Source organism: Grammomys surdaster, unplaced genomic scaffold (genome assembly GCF_004785775.1).
Source record: "Grammomys surdaster isolate TR1022 unplaced genomic scaffold, NIH_TR_1.0 129, whole genome shotgun sequence".
Lineage (NCBI taxonomy): Eukaryota > Metazoa > Chordata > Mammalia > Rodentia > Muridae > Grammomys > Grammomys surdaster.
Window position 1 is genome coordinate 17,475,937 of NW_021604587.1, and position 19,734 is coordinate 17,495,670.

The 19,734-nt window shown below is 48.8% G+C and overlaps 1 protein-coding gene across 4 annotated transcripts; it reads left to right on the forward strand.

Annotated features, from left to right (window-relative positions):
* Window positions 1-9,895: 9,895 nt before the first annotated feature.
* On the forward strand, window positions 9,896-19,226 carry Lzts3 (leucine zipper tumor suppressor family member 3). 4 transcript variants are annotated; one of them, XM_028756562.1, is made up of 6 exons: window positions 9,896-9,963; window positions 14,553-14,715; window positions 14,849-14,935; window positions 15,192-15,668; window positions 15,998-16,852; window positions 17,170-19,226. In XM_028756562.1, exons 4-6 carry the CDS (start codon window positions 15,210-15,212, stop codon window positions 17,866-17,868), a joined length of 2,013 nt encoding a protein of 670 aa, XP_028612395.1. In that variant the 5' UTR covers window positions 9,896-9,963; window positions 14,553-14,715; window positions 14,849-14,935; window positions 15,192-15,209; the 3' UTR covers window positions 17,869-19,226. The 4 variants fall into 4 exon arrangements, with proteins under 4 accessions (XP_028612395.1, XP_028612399.1, XP_028612376.1 ...); XM_028756566.1 differs by lacking the exon at window positions 14,849-14,935 and having other exon boundaries at window positions 15,998-16,143; window positions 16,483-16,852; XM_028756543.1 differs by lacking the exon at window positions 14,849-14,935.
* Window positions 19,227-19,734: the final 508 nt, after the last annotated feature.

The window sequence follows — 19,734 nt, forward strand, 5'->3', positions numbered from 1 at the left end:
TGTGTGTGTGTGTGTGTGTGTGTGTGTGTGTGTGTGTGTGTGTGTGTTTTGAGGCAATATCTCACTAGCTGGCTTGGAGCTTACTGTATAGACTAAGCTGGTCTTGAACTCAGAGATCTATCTAATTCCCTAGTGCTAGAATTAAAGGCATATACCACCATGTACAGCCTCCTTTGTTTTTTGAGACAGTAGGTACTTGTAGTCAGTAAATAAAGAAAATGAAAGGGCTGCATGCATTGTTGGTAAGGCCATTTATAGCCTAGTCTTAGAGGAAGAAATGCAGATGACCACAGTAAGAGACAGTAGGAGAGGCATAGTTGACAGTAGAGTCATCCTATCAGTGGTTACTTAATTATACGTTAGATCCACTTGTGGAGCTCTTAGTACTTTCCTGCTAGACTACATACAAAGCCAGTTAAAGCAGAATCTTGATATCATCAGAGTACATCAGCAGGAGATTGCCAATGGCAGCAAAGCTGAAAGCCCGTGGACTACACTGTAAAGACTGGTGCGATGGTTCAGCAGGTAAAAGCACTATCCATGCAAGCCTGTTGACCCAGGTTCAATCCCTGGCACCACATACAAAGCTAGGAATGTTACCGTGCATCTGTAATCCCAGGACTCCTGCAGTGAGATGGTAGCAGAGGCCTCAAATTCAGGGTGCTCTGGACTCAGCCTCCCAAGTGCTGGGATTATAGGTATGTATGCCACACTCCTGCCCCAAGCCTTTAATGATTGTTGATGTCCTAAAGGCCTATAACCTGTGTGTGTGTGTGTGTGTCCCCTGGACCTAGAACTCTGAAAAGTTTGAGCTGCCATTTGGATTCTAAGAATCAAACTCAGACTGTCTGGAAGAGCAGCCTTGCTTTTATCCACTGAGCCATCTCTCCAGCCCCACTAAAGGCATATAATCTTTTTTGTATTATGTATTCATTATCTAGTATTTAATCTGTTAATGTAATAAACATATTAAACGAACAGTTCATTAAATAGTAAGTAGCTAACAGTTCTCTAAACATGTACAAATTGCTTTCACAACTAGTCAGCGAAAACTTGAAGAATAAAAGTGTGCTGGTGACACACACCTTTATTCCCACACTGGGGAGGCAGGGGCAAGTGGATCTCTGAGTTTGAGGCCAGCATGGTCTACACAGTGAGTACCAGAACAGCCCAACTAAGCAAGTTACTAATTTTTAAACATTAAATGTTTACAATTTCTAAGTATTTAATTAAAAATTCTCAGGGCTGTGGATTCAGCTCATGTAGAGTCCCATGTTGGATTTCTAGCACACAAAAAGTTAGTATTTTAAACACTTGTTTCTGTTTCTAGATAGAGCCTCATATAACTCAAGCAAATCTATAAGCAGCTGAAGGAAACATTTCACGGTGCATTACTTACCACGTTCTGGTGTGCAGTGCTTTTTGTCTATTATATTTCAGTGCTGGTCCATTGGTGGCTAGGTTTTCAGCACCCTGGTGGTAGCTTGATCTTACAGTCAATCAACAAATCTAATTTTTGTCTATTTTAGATAGGATCTTGCTAAGATACATCCTAAGCTGGCCTTGAACTCTCAAAGTTCCTGTCTCTGCCTTCCAAACACTGGAATCGTTGTACACAACTGTACCTGGCTCCATGAACAGATCTTTGACCTGTAGATGTGAAAATGTAATTCAATATTAGGGTACTTCAATGTGAGGCCCTGCATTTTTTCCCCAACACCTAAAACTAAGAGATAAAGGGTGTCCTAAAGAGCCTTGTTCCTTTCATATTGAGTACAGCACCAAGAATGAGTACCTAGGTAAGACTTATGTGTTGTACATAAGTGGTACGAGTGTGTGTGTTTGGTTGGGTTTATTCATTTTGGTGATGGATATCAAACTTGATGCCTTCGATATACTAAACAGGTACTCTGCCAATATGACCAAATGCATGTACTCAGCCTCCTGGGTGTTAGGATTGGAGGCTTGAGCCACTACATTGGCAATGTCATGTGGTTCTTCTGTCTGTTTTTCTGTCTGTCTGTCTGTCTGTCTGTCTGTCTGTCTGTCTGTCTGTCTGTCATACTTGAGGCCAGTGGTATCCCATGGAGTGTGAGGCAGTTGTGGGTTGCCAGATATGGGTGCTGAGAACTGAGCTCAGGGGTTCTTTAAGAATAGCAGTGTTCCTAACTACTGAGCCATCTCTCCAGCCCTGTTATTTGTTTATTTAAAGCTTTATTGTAGCCGGGCAGTGGTGGCACATGCCTTTAATCCCAGCACTTGGGAGGCAGAGGCAGGCAGATTTCTGAGTTCGAGGCCAGCCTGGTCTACAGAGTGAGTTCCAGGACAGCCAGGACTACAAAGAGAAACCCTGTCTCGAAAAAACATTAAAAAAAAAAAAAAGCTTTATTTTGTGTGTGTGTGTGTGTGTGTGTATCATCTGGTTACAGGTATCCATGAAGGGTGTCAGATCATAAGAGCTAGATTTATAAGTGATTGCGAGCCACCCAATGTGAGTGCTGGGAACTAAACCTAGGTCCTCCAGAAGAACAGGAGATGCTCTTAACTACTAAGCCATTTCTTCAGCTCTATTTGTCTTTTGATACAGGGTCTCCTATGTCCTAGGCAGGCTCTGAACTTGCTATATAACTTAGGCCAACCTTGATCCTTCTGTTTCCATTAAAGTACTGAGATTAGAGGCATGTGCTACAAGTCTACTTTATGTGGTGCTAGGGATTGAACCCAAAGCCTTGTGTGTGCAGGCAAGCACTGTGCTGAGATACATCCCAGCCCTTTTCGTTTGTTCATTCTGTCTGCCTAGTCTATGCATCCCTGGAACTCACTATGTAGAGTGTACTGGCTGCCTTAGTCACTTTTGTATTGCTGTGTGAAGTGACACCATGACCAAGACAACTTGTATAAAGGAAAGCATTTAATTGGGGGCTTGCTTACATTTTCAGAGGGTTAGTTTCTCATCATCGTGGTAGGGAGCATGGCAACAGGTGGGAAGGCACTGGAGTGGTAGTTGAAAGCTCTTCATCCTAATGGCAGTCAGCGGGCAGAGACAGACACTGGGCCTGGGGTGACATACCTCCTCTAACAAGGTGACACCTAATCACTAATATCAGCTGGAGACTAAGCATACAAATACATGAGCCTGTGGGAGTCGATTTCATTTAAAACACCACAGTAACCATGAACTTTTGATCTTGCCTGTGCCTCTCAAATGCTGGCTGCCTTAATGTCCTTCAATTTTGTGCATATTGCCTCATATCAAAATAGACTGGATTAACAAATATGAATTCCTAAGTGAGATCATATTGCCCATAATCATCAGGAAATTGATTCCACAACTTAGTTACTGTCCCTACTGGGTGGCAACTCAGGAGAAGAGACACTGGCATGGCAAAGTGAGAGACAGAGGCAGATAATAAAAGTTTCATTAAGTCATCACCAAGTATGTCTATAATAATTATGTAAAACAAGTGTTCGAAGAAAACTCTGAGCTGGATTAGTTGTTCTTGCTATTACAAAAATAAGAGCTATTTTTTAAAAGTCTGCATGCTTCTATGAAACCAGTTGAGTCTCTGTGTAACCCCGGCACATAGGGGCTACACGGTGAGGAGCTCACAGCCCTCCTTGGCTGCATAGCAAGCTCTAGCTAGCTCAGGAACTAGAAACTTTTCCTTCAACAAAAGTTTTTCTGTCTTAAAAGACAGAAAAACCTCTTCTGCTTCACAAATAGTACAGAGAGTTTACTTAGGGTAGTGACTGATATTTCTTTTTACTTTGTATCTTGCAAAGAAGTTTACAGTGATCAAGTACAGGTAGCTTCTTAGTATTATAACTCAACAATTATTTTATTGTTTTATTATTTAGAGACAAAGTCTTACTGTGTAGCCTTGGGGGGCCTAAAACTCTCTATGTAGACCAGGCTGGCTTTGAACTTACAGAGAACTGCATGCCTCTGCCAGTGCTTGAGATCAAAGGTGTGAGCAACCACTCCCAAAACAAAGACATTGAATGTTGAGACCTTGGGGAACATAAAAGTATAAACAAACTGCCTACTTTGGGGACTGGAGAGATGGCTTGGTGGTTAAGAGCACTGGCTGGTTTTCCAAATAATCCAGGTTCAAATCTCAGCACCCATATGCCAGTTCGCAACTGTCTGTAATTCTAGCTTAAGGGAATCTGACATCCTCACACAGATATATATGGAGGCAAAACACCAATGTAAAGTATCTTCTTTGGGTGTGGCATATAGTTAAAAAGTGATAAGAATACAGTTATGAATATAGTTTTACATTTTCTTTACCTTGTGGTTTTCATAGACTGTATATTCATGTAATCAGTTATATAACATCATAAAAGACCTCATCATACATGGATCATAACCATTTCAGTTATATTTTTTGTATTCGTCTATGTCATCTTAAGGATCTTTATGGGTCATTTCCATAAATATTTGGTCCAATTTCAAAGGGTTTTTCTAATTAAGTAAGCACTACTGTTTTTATTGGTTATTTTTGTTTTGGGGGGAGGTGTTGTTTGTTTGTTTGTTTTTTTAAAAAAGGTTTGGCACATCTCTTTAGCCCCAGCACTTTCAAGGCAGAGGTAGTGAATCTCTGAGTTCAAGGCCATCCTGGTCTATAGAGCAATCTCAAGGACATCCAGGGCTACACAGAGAAACTATGTCTTAAAACGTTTTAATACAGGGAAGGTGGCTCAATGGATAAAGTACACAGTGGGCACCAATATAAATGCCAGGTGCCAAAATATGTCTGTAACTGGGGTGTGTGCGAGGAATATGGCCTACATACACAGACCCCTGCACCTCATTGGCTGGTAAGTCCAGCCAAATCGATGAGCTACAGCATTAGTGAAAAACCTTGTTTCAAAAACAAGGTGGAGAGTGAGCAAGGTGGAAGACAGTCAGGGGAAGTGCCTGACGTCCTCCAGCCCTTCACGTGAACCACACCAGCTTTATACAAACATCTAAACTACAAGTGAGTTAAGTTCATCGTCCACCACAGTTTGGTTCAGAGGCACAATTCTCCCAGAAAAGCAGCCCCACATTCCTCTTTGAAGCTGAAAGTGTACAACTTCATTTGGGTTGTGATTTTATTCACCATTCAACAGTGATCATCCTTCTGCATTTGCTTTCCACTGCTGCCATAACATCTTACCAGAGCCTAGTGCTGAGGAACAACACAGATTTATTTCTTATGTGCACAGTTATTTTGATACAGGTTCTCTTGTATCTCAGGCTGACCTTGAATTCCATCTATAACTGAGGATGACATTGAACTTCTGATCCTCTTGCTTAACTGACAAGTACAGGTGTGTACCATCTGCTCAGTTTTGTGTCATGATAGAGCTCAAACCCAGGGCTTCATATAAGCACTGAGTTATAGCCACAGCCCAAGGTAGATTTATTATGTTTGGAGACATAGAACTCCAGTATAAGTTGCACAAGGTAGGACTGAATTCCCTTCAAGAAATAGCCTACTGGTTGTCCACCTACATCTGCAAAACCAATTATGTCAATCTCTCTAGCCAGTTTTTTATAGTTGAGTCAGTTTTCCTTCTGTTTTCCCTCTCTTTTTGTTTGTCAGCTTTGTTTGTCTGTTTGTTTATGTAACCCTGGCTGTCCTAGAACTAGATCTATAGACCAGGCTGGCTTTCAACTCAGAGATCTGCCTTACTTTGACTCCGCCCAGTCACATCAGTGTTCTTTTTTTAAAAGGTCTCACTGCATAGCCCTGGCTGGCCTGAAACTTATATTTACAACTCAGAGAAATCCACCTGTCTCTGCCTCCAAAGAGTGCTGGGATAAAGGCCTGTGCCACCATACAGACCCAACCATCAGTCTTTTCTCCTTCCTCCCTTCTTTCCTTCCTGTCTCCCTCTCTCCCTCCCCTCTTCCCTTCCTCCTACTTTCCCTCCTTTCCTTCCTTCCTTTATTCTTTTTTCCAGTCTCTTTTGATTTTGTTTTGTTTTGTTTTTTTGAGACAGGGTTTCTCTGTGTAGCCCTGGCTGTACTGGAACTCACTCTGTAGACCAGGCTGGCCTTGAACTCAGAAATCCACCTGCCTCTGCCTCCCAAGTGCTGGGATTAAAGGTGTGTGCCACCACCGCCCGGCTTGATAATTGTTTTTAATGGCTCTTCTTTATCCCATTGATTAGACAGGGATTCCCAAGCCTAAGTTACAAGAGCTGCCAAACAGGCCACCTGACACTAGACAAGTGAGATTGATAGCATGTGTTTCTTAAATGTGACCACAGGTCAATGGAAGAAGATACTACAAGCCAGGCAAGGCTGCACTGGAGTTGCAACTGCTCCACTTGGTACAAAGCTTGGGGGATTTATTCACACATTCAAAAGTAGGAAGGCAACCTGTGCTTAGACTATATAAGCTGTGATTTTTACCAAAGCCAAGGTAGTACATAATCTGGAGTCTTAATATCAGCTGTGATAAATTAGAGTTCCTCTCCACCCTTCCTAGGATCTCACTCTAGCTCAGGCTGGCCTGAAAGTATGTTACCCAGTGTGATGGTTTGTATATGCTTGGCCCAGGGAGTGGCACTATTCTGTGTGGCCTTGTTGGAGTAGTTGTGTCACGGTGGGCATGGGCTTTAAGACCCTCATCCTAGTTGCCTGGAAGCCAGTCTTCTCCTAGCTATCTTTGGAACAAGAAGTGGGACTCTTAGCTTCTCCTGCACCATGCCTGCCTGGACGCTGCTATGCTCCCGTCTTGATGATAATGCACTGAACCTCTGAACCTGTAAGCCAGCCCCAATTAAATGTTGTCCTTATAAGAGTTGCCTTGATCATGGTGTCTGTTCACAGCAGTAAAACTCTAATGAAGACACCCAGCTTGGCCTTGAACACAAAGTAATCCTACTTCACCTTCACAAGAGCTGGGATTACAGGTCTGAACTACCATGCCTGGCTTGGGTAATTTATAAAATTAATTTGCTTATTTGGAAATAGTATCACACTATGTAGCCCAGGCTGACCTAGAACTCATTCTATAACCTAGGATACCCTTGAACTTTGGTCTTCCTGTCTCAGCACCAAGAGCACCACTACACCAAATGTTAGGTATTGGTTTTTCTTTTGTTTTATTAATTTTTTAGCTACCGTTTCTCCATGTAGCCCCAGCTGATCTGTAGCTCATTACGTATCCCAGGCTGGCATCGTGGCAGTCTTCTTGCCTCTTCTACCCCAGTGCCCAGGGCTGGGATTACAGGTATGTGATACCTTTTGTAGCTTTTTGGTATTTTTTTTTTTTGTTTTTTCTAATGTGGATGAGTGTTTTGCTTGCAGTATGTCTGTGCACTGTATGCGCTACTGGTGCCTTTGGAGGCCAGAAGAGGGTGTTGATCAGAGACTGAAGTTCTAGACAGTTGTAAGCTGCTGTGTAGGTGCAGGGACTTGAACCTCTAGAGGAATGAGTCCTCTGGAAGAGTAGCTGGCTGGTTCTCCTAACTACTAAGCCATCTATCTCTCCAGCCCTGGAATAATTTACTTTTTTAGATAGAGTCTTAATACATTGTCCAAACTGACCTCCAGTTTGTAGGTTTAAAGTCTTTATCCCTCAAGCTCCTAGGACAAGCATGTGCTACCACACATAGCTATAAATGACTTCTTTTTTTTTTTTTTCTTTTGAAACAGGTTTTTATGCTGTAGCCTAGGCTGGCCTCAAACTGTCAGCAACCTTCATGCATCAGCCACCTGAGTGCTGGGATAGCCCCATCCTCCTTGACAGTATTACTCTGAAGAGACAAAACCACATTCCCCATGAAATAGGGACAGAGAACTGTAAAGAGAATTATTTAAATTGAAGACAGAGGAGTAATAGAATGGGCCAGCAGGGATGAAGTGAGCAGAGCAAATGTCTCTGTAGAGACGATGAAGAAGATTGACTCTGTGACGCCTAAGAAAAGCTTCACACGCCGGCGGTGGTGGCGCACGCCTTTAATCCCAGCTCTTGGGAGGCAGAGGCAGTCGGATTTCTGAGTTCAAGGCCAGCCTGGTCTACAGAGTGAGTTCCAGGACAGCCAGGGCTACACAGAGAAACCCTGTCTTGAAAAACCAAAAAAAAAAGAAAGAAAGAAAGAAAGAAAAGCTTCACCCACTTTCTCAAGATGCAGAGGCACATTTGACATTGGCCATTGAATCCGATAGTTTTTGTGGGACCTTAAAATCTTCACAAAATTACAGGAATGTATTGTGGCTTTTCTAAGTTGAAAAGACATCTTTTGTTTCTAGAAAATTAACAGCCGGGCGATGGTGGCGCACCACAAGTTCCATGACACTCAGTTCACAGAGTTCTAGAATATATAAATGATTTGTCATTGGCTAATAATGACAAAATAAGATCTTAGTTTATATACTTATTTGGATTGTTTGTTTAGTTGGTTTGTTTTTTTTGTTTGGTTGTTTTTATGTGTTTTGGTTTTTTGAGACTGTGTTTTTTTGTGTAGCCCTGGCTGGCTGTCCTGGAACTTTTTTTTTTTTTTTTTTTTGGTTTTTTGAGACAGGGTTTCTCTGTATAGCCCTGGCTGTCCTGGAACTCACTCTGTAGACCAGGCAAGCAATCCACCTGCCTCTGCCTCCCAAGAGCTGGGATTAAAGCCGTGTGCCACCACTGCCTGGCTGTCCTGAAACTCTTAACTGTTGACCAAGTTGACCTCCATCTCAGAGACTCTGCCTCTGTCTCTCAAGTTCTGGGATTAAAGGTATTTACTTAATACATTTAAAAGCAATCATTAGAACTGAAAACAAGAATTCATTAAAATCACTAAAGGAAATAAAGACAGTTGTAGAAAAAAAGCAAAAAAAAATTAAATCTATGACAGAGTCCTATGTCATAGGATGGCTAAACTCATCAGGTATCACAATCAAAACCGCCAGCCTTTTGCTAATGCTGAAGCCTGGGCCTAACTTGCTTTCTTATACTGATCAGACCTCATAGTTGAAGGCTGAGTGCTTCCTTCCGGAAGTTTTACTGGGCCACTGGCAGCCCTTGTAGTGTATGCCACATGCACTTGCCAAGGTGTTGATCTGAGTCAAGATGAAGTCTTTACTCAATCTCTTTTTGGGATGAGGATTATTGTTAGTTTTTCAGCAGGCACAGGCACAAGGTATAAAATACAAATTTCCTGTAGTGACAAGTTTTAAATTGGTCAATTTATTGGCTTTTGCCTCCAGCGAGATCATAGCTACAGGTGCCTTCACACCCCCGCATCTTCTAGGTTTGAAGGCTCTTCGGGGTTTTTTGTTTTATTTTCCCCCTTGATTTTTTTTTTTTAAAGTTCTGTGTATGGTTGTTTTGACCATATATTTGTGCAGCACCCGTGGAGGCCAGAAGGTGTTAGAGCCCTTGGAACTAATCATCATGTGGGTACTGCGAATTAAACCCAGGTTCTGTGGAAGAGCAGCCTGTGCTCTTGACTACTGAGCTATCTGTCCAGCTCCAGAATTGAAGGATTTAGGGCGTCTGCTGCACCGAGAATAGCTGGTGCAGGAGTTGAATCTAGAGTCCAAGCGGGGTTGTCCATAAACCACAGGGCTCATACACCCAGATATGGGGTACAAAAAGAGTAGGAACTTGCTGGATTTGTTGGAGGACAGAAATTGAGACCTGACTCCAAGAATTTGGTACAGTGGTTAACAGGGATTGAGGCCGAGTGTCTGCCACCCAGTCTGTTGGGCAGGCGGGCCAGCGCACAGCGACCAGAGGGGTTAAGGCACCGAGTCCCACCCCCGTCCAGGATTGGCGGGTTCCGGGGGCGTGGCCGGAGGGCGGGCCCGCGTTTGCCGCAGCCGCTGGTGGGCGGGCCGGGCGCGGGGCGGGAGGGGCCAAGAGCAGAGCCCGGCCGCGCCGCGCGCCCTGTGGGGCGGGCTTCGGGCTGCGCCAGAGAGCGGGACAGCTAGCGCCGGTGTCTGAGCCTCTGCGCCGGACTCTGAGGCAGTGAGTAAGTGATACAGGCCTGCCGGGGTGCCCCTCCAGGTTCTCCCTCCGGTCACCATGTCTGCTGCATCGCTTGCTGCTTCTGGCCAGTGGGAAGCTGGGGAGGGGGCGCGTCCCGCTGCTAGGGTACCGGGAGCTGGGGGATGAGGCCGATGATGTCATGGACGCTTCAACCGGCGGGGGTGGGGGGTGGCGGCCGGAGGGGGTGCGGCCCGGATTATGTCACCTCTTCTCTCTGCACCCCGCCCCCCCCGGGGCCACGCGCGTTGGTGGAAAACCGAGGAAGGTATGGGTGGAATTTCTCCAACCGCAGAGACCTCTGTGGCACCTTTGCAGAGAATTTGTGGCTGGGGTCTATGTGCTATGGCGACCTTCCCCCCCCCACACACACACACATGCACAGCTGAGGCAGGCTCCTGTGTGAGCGGGTGGGTGGGGGTGTGCTGTCGGTACCTTCTGATGAAGCCAGTGCTTCATCAGAGCCAGGATCTAGGGGATGGGCCTCTTCCCCTGCAGGTGCCCACGTTTCCATGGGAAGATGAATCCCCCCTCACACATCCCAACCAAGAAGTTCTGCTCCCTGAATCCCTTCCCTTAATCCTTCCTGGAAGCTTTTCCTTTTTCTATGTCTGAATTCATTTCCTATTTACATTGCTCATAACCAACATTCCCACAAGCATTTTCTCGATGCCAGGGTTCAGAGACCCCTAAAGACATCTTTTGTGCCCTGGGAAGCCTCACAGTGAAATCTCCCCGGGGCATCCTGAGCTAAGTGCTCCAAGACCCCTCGGGTATCAAGGATGCTATGCTGAGGAGTATTTGGACTAGTTCCAGAAGAATATAGGCTGGGCAGAGAGCTGAGACGAGGTCATGTGTAGAGTGAAGAGCTGCTTTCAGGAGAAATATAGGATGGATATCAAGAAAGGCCTTAGAGACTCTGCTACAAGCTCTACTTGGTTGTGGGTGCCAAAAAGAATACCAGGCATTTTACACACAATCCGTTTTCTTCTTAAAATCGCTGTAAGGAAGGTGTGAGAATCTAGGTGGAACAGTCTGCATGAGGTTCCATAGCTGAGCTGTGATTTACACCTGGAGCTGATGCTGCAAGAATTCTAAGGCACTTGACCGGCTCATGGAAGGGTTTAGCCAGAGTCCATTTGGCCCCTTTGACTACCAGTATTGTAATGTCACAGGCACTGAAGGTTGACAGAACAGAAATAGAGGCAGGCTCAGGCAACAGGCTATCCTCGAGGAGTGATGCTGTTCAATTGCAGATCACACTGTTACTTAGGCCAGTCCACGAGCTTGTCCTACAGAGGGAGCTCGGCCCTTCCTCTCCCTTCAGTTCCTACTTGCCAGGGAAATTTATTCCACTCCTTCTCCTTCCAACTCTACCAGGGTTTTGAGGAAAGAATTTACAGGAGCCTAAGGTTGGAAGAGGCGGGTGGGCAGGGGGCTGTTATATGACAGGTTAGAACTATGGCAAGGAACTCTATGGGGATTGCCTGTGGGTTGACTACAAGGCCATCCTCATTTAGTGCCTGAGAAGGGAGGCTCAGGACAATGTCTAGGACCCTAACAATCTGAGAAGGAGCCACTGCAGAGGAAGAGTGAAGCAGAATGAGATATGACCACCTCCGAGCTCTGATCCTCGTTCCTTGGAGCTCAGAAAGGGAGTGCACTTTGTAGTTTATATAGATCTTCCCAAACAGTCATCATGTTCCCCCATCACTCAGAGTCAACATGTTCACTCCTGGAGTTTGTTCCTCCCACCACAGCCTCTGGTGCAGCTCTCTTCCTCGTGAACTGCCTTGTCTCATTGGTGGTGCCCGCCTTCAGTGTTTCTAATTTTTAATTCCTATCAAAATGTTGTTTGTTTTTTTGGTGAAATGTATGTGTGTGCACATAGAGAGGAATCATGGGTGTCCTGCTCTGTCTCTCTCTGCATCATTCCCTTGAGAGTCTCTCACTGAACCTGGAGCTAGGCTGGCAGCAAGCAAACCTCCGAGATCCTCCAGCCTCTGCCCTCCACAGCACTGTGGTTACAGGCACTAGCAGAACTGACTTTTTAGGTGGCTTCTGGGGATTCAGACTCAGGTAATCATGCTCATGCAGCAGGCAGTCTTACTGAGCCATCTCCCCAGCCTGTTGATGAATTATTATATTTTCCTCTGTTTGTTTTTGGAGACACAGTCTCATGCAGCCTAGACTGGACTCCAACCCAGTATACATTCAAGGCGGGCCTTGAACTCTTGATCTGACTTTGCCTTCATGCCACCACATCCAGCTTTCAGGGTTACTTTTAAAATAAAAAGAAAAGTCTTTGATTCCAAACTTTGTTCAGCGAAGGCCTCCTCTGTCCTCTTTTAACAGAGAGCTCTCTGCCTCTTCTCAGCACCTTGCCATCCCTTTGCTCTGTCTGCTTTTGTTTTACACAGCTTTTCTGAAACCATTTTGACGTAGACATCAATGATGTTCTGAGCGGCTAAATCTAGGCCACACTCTTCAACTCCAGTTTTGCTTTCTGGAATATTTCTTCAACACTGGACACTATCCTTGTGTCCTTTCCCTTCCTTCCTTCCTTCTTCCCTTCTTTCCTTCTTTCTCTCCCCTCCTCATTTTGCTTCGTTTCTTTGGTTTTTGAGTTGGAATCTCACTTGGCTCTCATCGTTGCTCAGGCAATCCCCCTCAGTGGCTCAGGCTGCTGCTGCTCCTGCTGCCTGCCTGTCCTCCTTCTTGTCCTCCTCTCTTCCCTGATTTTTTTTTTTTAACTAGGGATTGAATCTAGGGTCTTGCACTTGCTAAGGAAGTAGTCAACCACTGAGCCTTTTTTATTTTGTAAAACGGGAGCTCACTAAGTTGCTCAGGATGGCCTTGAACTTGCAATCCTTTTGCTTCCAAATCCTGAGTAGTGGGGACCTTTGCCTCCAGGCTGCTTAGTGCCCCTGTTTTGGATCCCCTCCCCATTTTGGCTTTCAGGGCACAGCTTCTCTTGGACTTCTTGCTGCTCTCACACTTCCTCCCAGACTTATGGGGCTCTAACGCCCTTGTTCCATGCTAGGCCCACCCACACCACTCTCGGATGCTAACAATCAGTCTTTCCACCCTGGAAGAGGTATCTTTGGTCTTCTCCCAGGCAATCTCTGCCTGTCATGTTAATGATGTCACACCCACACCGGTGCCCTAGCCTCTTCTCATGTTCTCTCCACCTGAGCTCCAGCTGCATGAGGATCCCAGTTCTTCCTGTAACCGTGAGTTTCCCTGTTGGCTCCAAGCCTCAGGCCATTCAATCTTCACTCTGCCAGTCTCCGTATGCCCAGAGTGGAGATAACAGGAGCTAGGAGAAGGCAAAACAAATTCTGAGGGCACAGAATGCAAAGAGGCCTCCCCTTGGGGCAGTACACCTGTGTATCCTTGCACTTAGATGTTTCCCTAGGGGCTTCTTGTGCCCAAGACTAGTGTCAGCCTATATGAGGGCACAGAATGGCCAAAAGGAGGAGGGTGACAACTGTGCTGTTCTTCACACCTATGGGGATGTGCACTGAATGGATTTCTACAATAGCAATGACCAGCTTGCTAGTGAACTTACCACTACCTAGAGCCAGATGTAGTGTGGCCAGAAGAAATTGAAAGGTATGTGTGTTGGCAGCCTCCCGGGTTTGGGGTCTGACAGGAAGGACACAACATTAGAATAAGGCATATCAGTAGAAGTTTGCAGAGCATTCGAGGGAATGGACCCAACTTTAATAGGGAAGAAAGGTGCCCTGCTTGGTTTCTGAGGCTTACAGGCCTGAAGAGCACTCTTCTTTCATAACGGGTACACATTTAAGCACTTAGAGCTTCTAGCCAGTGGCAGAGACTTGTCTGGTGTCCCTGCCTGCCTGTATTATACAGATCTCTAGGACCGGTGTTCCAAGGAGTTGACTTGAGACAAAAGAACCAGGAAGCAAATTAGGCCTCTTTGAGCACGAGTAATATGAGGCCTTGCTCCCCCTTCTGTGGGACAGCCTTCAAAGCACACCCAACAGAATTGGCTCAACGGACTTCATGGTTACCTGAACGAGGTCAAGGTCCAAAGGGGCGTGTGTATGTGGAGAAACATAATCCAAGAACACTTCTAATCCAAGAACTCTTCCTGGTGGTACTGCATTCTTAGCAGGGTTCAGCAGGCATGGCATCCTCAGGGGTCATCACTGGTTGCACAAGCCCCGCCCCTCCTTCACCCACCTGTGGGAAAAGCCAGGAGGTAGGAGTTGGCTCCCCGTGTTCTAGTGCTGCTGCGGCCCTGCCCCAGCCTCTGCCAGTTTTGAGACTGCTGCAAAGTACTGATCTCAGAGAGTGGGGCACTCTGGGGCCAGGCTCCCAGGAGGCCAAGTTAGGAAAACCTCTGGAAAGGCTCTCTTGTCACCTGCTGCAGCCATAGCCCGGTGCGTCGGTCTGCAGAACCATGGCTGCTCCCACCTGCGACCTTGGCGCAGGCCGCAGCGGCAGCTCCGCCCACCCGACTCCAAGCCCCGGGTTCTTCCCTTCGCTTGCTGCCTCCGGGCGCCTGGCGCGCGGCAGCATGGTTTTTTAATTCCTCCCATTTCACAGAGGAGAAAACTGTAGTACGGGATGGCTTGGTCGGCTAGTCCAAAGTCACGCAGCTGTTTCCGGCCGAGCCCGGACTTCGAGAGAGAGCCATATGGCCCCTGCAGACCTGGCCTTGGAGGGTCCCAAGCTTGAGGACCCGCCGGCCCCCCACCTCTTTGGAAAGGTAAGAAGAGAAGTCTACCCTGTAGTTGGCTTTCACCTTGATCGTTTACCACCTTGGTTCAGGGTGCTGGGAAAGACCCGTGCTGTCAGCTTTTTTTGTGTAGGGTTATTGTGTCTCTCCTTTAACCTCTGAGGTCCCCTATTGGATTCAAGCACTGCTTTTCTCAACCAGTCCAATCTCCCCAGCCCACGAAGCTGAAATATAGGAGTCATGACCCAGGGTAAATGTAATGAAAACTAAATTCCGGGAGTTGCAGCACAGTCAAGAGGATCACTGGATCTGGGAGGCTCATGGGTGGGGTGGGGTTAAGGAGTGAGCCCAGCTGAGAGGGTCTGTGCAACTTCATCTTGGAGGCCTGGTAACTCTGGTGTCCATTGTAAGGAACACAGAGAGTCAGAGTGGGGCCCCGGTTGACTTGCTTGGGGGTGGAGGTGAGATGGCGTCTCACCTCTCTACCTTCTCACTTGTGCCCACAGTGCCCTTCTGGCTTAATCATGGCGAAGCTGGAGACATTACCTGTGCGCGCTGATCCAGGGAGGGATCCTCTCCTGGCCTTTGCCCCCCGGCCTTCTGAACTTGGACCCCCAGATCCCCGCCTGACTATGGGCAGTGTGGGTAGTGGGGTGACCCATGCTCAGGAGTTTCCTATGAAAAGCGTGGGCACTCGAACAGGGGGTGGGGGCAGCCAGGGCAGTTTCCCTGGTCCAAGAAGCAGTGGTAGCGGGGCCAGCAGGGAGAGACCTGGCCGCTACCCATCAGAGGACAAGGTTCTCGCCAACTCTCTCTACCTCAATGGCGAGCTGCGGGGCAGTGACCACACAGATGTCTGTGGTAATGTGGTGGGCAGCAGTGGGGGCAGCAGCAGCAGTGGGGGCAGCGACAAGGCTCCACCCCAGTATCGTGAACCCAATCACCCACCCAAGCTCCTGACCACCTCTGGCAAGCTAGACCAGGTTAGTCCCCAGGACCAGGAGAGCTTCATAGCCTTGGTTAGGGTGGGAGGTAACCAAGAAGGTAGGTTAAGGTGGGAGGTCTTAGCGGGAATCATGGGAGACAGGATGAGAACCATCATGGGGAGCAATGGAGTGTAACCCTGGAGCTAAGTCTCACTTGTGGATCCTAGACAGAGATGGCTTGTGAGAGACTTGATGTGGAGTCCCAAATGGGGAGATCTAACAGAGGGCAGGACAAGGGTTCTTGAACGAGTCTTGGGCATAGGAAAGGGGAGGGGCCAAGGATAAGATCTCAATCTGATGCCTCTTCCCTGTTTCCTTTGGTGCAGTGCTCAGAGCCACTAGTTCGGCCATCAGCCTTCAAGCCTGTTGTACCCAAGAACTTCCATTCCATGCAGAACTTGTGTCCTCCACAGACCAATGGGACCCCTGAGGGACGACAGGGCCCTGCGGGCCTCAAAGGCGGACTGGACAAGTCTCGGACCATGACCCCAGCTGGTGGGAGTGGGGGTGGCCTCTCAGACTCGGGCCGGAACTCACTCACAAGCTTGCCCACCTATAGCTCCAGCTATAGCCAGCATCTGGCACCCCTCAGTGCTTCTACCAGCCATATCAATCGTATTGGCACTGCTGGCTATAGTAGTGGCAGCAGCGGTGGGGGGTCAGGCTACCAGGATCTGGGGACCTCTGACAGTGGGCGGGCTTCCAGTAAGAGTGGGTCGTCATCATCCATGGGGCGGTCAGGCCACTTGGGATCTGGGGAGGGCGGAAATGGGGGCCTGCCATTTGCAGCCTGTTCACCACCCTCGCCCAGTGCGCTGATCCAGGAGCTGGAGGAGCGGCTGTGGGAGAAGGAGCAGGAGGTGGCAGCTCTGCGGCGCAGCCTGGAACAGAGTGAGGCAGCAGTGGCCCAGGTGTTGGAGGAGCGGCAGAAGGCATGGGAGCGGGAGCTAGCTGAGCTCCGGCAGGGCTGCAGTGGAAAGCTGCAGCAGGTGGCCCGCCGTGCCCAGCGTGCCCAGCAGGGTCTACAGCTGCAGGTGCTGCGGCTACAGCAGGACAAGAAACAGCTGCAGGAGGAGGCAGCCCAGCTGATAAGGCAGCGGGAAGAGCTAGAGGACAAGGTGGCCGCCTGCCAGAAGGAGCAGGCCGACTTCCTGCCCCGGATGGAGGAAACTAAGTGGGAGGTGCGGGCTGGGGGGCTTAGACTTTCCCTCTCTGGCCCCCTTTCATCTTTTCTTCCTCTGGAGACCCCGGAGCAGAAACTTACTACTGTGTAGGGCGAGGTGGGAGTGGGGAATATGAAAGGAGTGGGACCAGTTCAGTGACTGAGGCTGCCCTGGGGCTGTAGAGATGAGTCTGGCAGGGAGCCCCCTGTGGGGCTGAGCCTGAGTCCCGGTGCTTAGTGCCTTTGGAGCTAGATCTGGGAGCTGGGTTGTGAGGAGCCTCTACTACCCTGGCTCTGCATTTACCCCGGCTTTTGCTTCCACCTGCCCCTGTCCAGGTGTGCCAGAAGGCCGGTGAGATTTCCCTCCTGAAGCAACAACTGAAAGACTCACAGGCTGATGTGTCGCAGAAGTTGAGTGAGATCGTGGGACTGCGCTCACAGCTTCGGGAGGGTAGAGCCTCGCTCCGGGAGAAGGAGGAACAGCTGCTCAGCTTGAGGGACTCCTTCGGCAGCAAACAGGCCAGCCTGGAGCTGAGTGAAGGCGAGCTGCCCCCTGCCTGCCTCAAGTCTGCACTGACCCCTGTGGACCTGGGCGAGCCACAGGAGGCACTGGCCTCCTGTGAGAGTGACGAGGCCAAGATGCGCCGGCAGGCTGGGGTGGCGGCTGCTGCCTCCCTGGTTTCTGTTGATGGGGAGGTGGATGCTGGGGGAGAGGGTGGGACACGGGCCCTACGCAGGGAGGTGGGAAGACTGCAGGCTGAGCTGGCTGCTGAGCGGCGTGCCCGTGAGCGCCAGGGTGCCAGCTTTGCAGAGGAGCGCCGGGTGTGGTTGGAGGAGAAGGAGAAGGTCATTGAGTACCAGAAGCAGCTCCAGCTGAGTTACGTGGAGATGTACCAGCGAAACCAGCAGCTGGAGCGGCGACTTCGGGAGCGTGGGTCAGCAGGGGGGTCTAGCACGCCTACCCCCCAGCATGGAGAGGAGAAGAAAGCCTGGACCCCCTCTCGCCTGGAGCGCATCGAGTCTACAGAAATCTGATTCTCTATCTGCGTGCACAACCTTCTGACAAGTGCCTTGTCTGAAGGTCGGAGTCACCAGTGTTCCCTTCCATTCATCTCCCTTCCCCACGTGTGCTGCACATCCCCAGACCAAAGAGGTTCTCGAAGCAGCTGTGACCAGCCCCCTTGTCCCCCAGTCCATGCAGCTCCAGCACTGCCTTTGTGGGTAACCACTCCAGACCCTCCTGCCAGGAGAGCATGGGGGAGGGCAGAGTGCAATGGGGTGAGGTCCCGGGCGCAGGGAGCATGCTCCCTTTCTGGGAAAGTCTTGTTGGAGATGGAGGCAGCAGGCTTGCATTGCCAGGGAGTGCCCCAGCCCCTTTCCCTTCTTGGGCTGCTGCCGCCACCACCTTGTGTCCAGTGCTACTGTCTGTGCCCTCCTTTTAGGCCACACAGCCTGAGGGAGCCTGTATGGGTCTGCCACTGTTGACAGACCCTAGGCTCCTAGTCTCTCTCCTTCATGTGCTGTTCTCCTTCCCCAGGCAGATTGGCGGGGGAAGTGGGAACAGATGGCCTGCCTGTGGTTAAGAGGGCTACCTGCCCAACCCCTCCCCCACCAAGGTATCTTGGGCTCGAGCCTCAGAGCCTGGACTAGTCCTGAGCATGTGTCCCTCTGTGTATTTTGAGGGAGGGGAGAGCTGAGGCTGGAAGCTCAGTGCCCAGGGAAGATCTGCCTTCCTGTCCTTGGGAAGGGTCACCTAGAGGCTTCTCAGCCCCACCCTCACCCTCTGGCCAGGATCCTACAAGGCTACATCCCCTGCTGCTTGGTTGACCCCCCAAACCCAGGGTCACTGCTCAGCTCTGATTATAGCTATACCTGCCTCTTAGGTATTGTGTTTGCCCCGTTTCTGAGGTCAGATGGATGTCTGATGGCTTCCAGTGTTTCCCCTCACTCTCTCCCCTCGGTCTCCTGTCATGCTCACATCTTCCCAGGCTGCCTTTTCTTCCAAGTCTCACCTTTTCTCCCAGCAGAAAGCTCTGCTTGGCTTTTGGTGCACTGCTCACTCCCAGCTCCACTGGCCCAAGTCTGAGCCTGGGGCCCTTGTTTTGAGGAGCCAGTCAGAGTTGGATGTGACTGCCCTGGAAGAACAAGGCTAGCTAGCGTGTGTGTGTGTGTGTGTGTGTGTGTGTGTGTGTGTGTGTACTACTGACCCTTGGGTTGCTTGCCAGACTCTTGAGTTGGCCCATTTGTCTGGGCAGGGTTGGCTGGTATGGTCATCAGTATGGGTTGTGACAGTCAATGTCACTTCCTTCTCTAGATCTCTCAGATTCTATCTCCCCAAGACAGGCAGGGAAATTCTAATTTCTCTTTTAAGAAAGTAAATTTCCAATTCACCAGCAATAACGATCAGAGGAGACTTGGCCCTCAGTCCTTGTATTTCTCTTTTTCACTCTCTTTTCCACCCCAAGATGGAAACTTGGGGACAGGATCTAGAGGGTTGGTAACTACTGTGAGCAAGTCCCCCCAAGTCCTGACCAGCCTCCTCCCATGACTGGTGACTGTTTAACAAGCTGTGCACCCCCCACAAAAATAGGAGTGCTCTGTTTATAGCCTCCCCCTCTCTGCACAGCTCCTCCTGGGTGGTCCTCAACAGGTTTTTGACCTTGATTGGAGGCTACTCTGGCAACCACTGCCCACTCCTCTAATCCCTCACTATACCTGATCCAGACCCTAAGCCTGGTCCATGGGGACTGGGAAAAGGCATTAATACAGAACAAAAGAGATGGGGGGAGAGAAAAATATGAACAGCTTTGGAATGTCCAACCACAAAATAAATTATATATAAATATATAAATATATAAATATATATATCTACCATATGTGATAGAAAGACTTTTCATTTTT

Bases quoted from the DNA above. Each gene is read 5' to 3' on its own strand.
- Lzts3 (XM_028756543.1), top strand. From the start codon at position 14,644: ATGGCCCCTGCAGACCTGGCCTTGGAGGGTCCCAAGCTTGAGGACCCG. The intron at 15,669-15,997 runs GTTAGTCCCCAG...CCTTTGGTGCAG, and splicing joins CCTCTGGCAAGCTAGACCAG to TGCTCAGAGCCACTAGTTCG. The intron at 16,853-17,169 runs GTGCGGGCTGGG...GCCCCTGTCCAG, and splicing joins TGGAGGAAACTAAGTGGGAG to GTGTGCCAGAAGGCCGGTGA.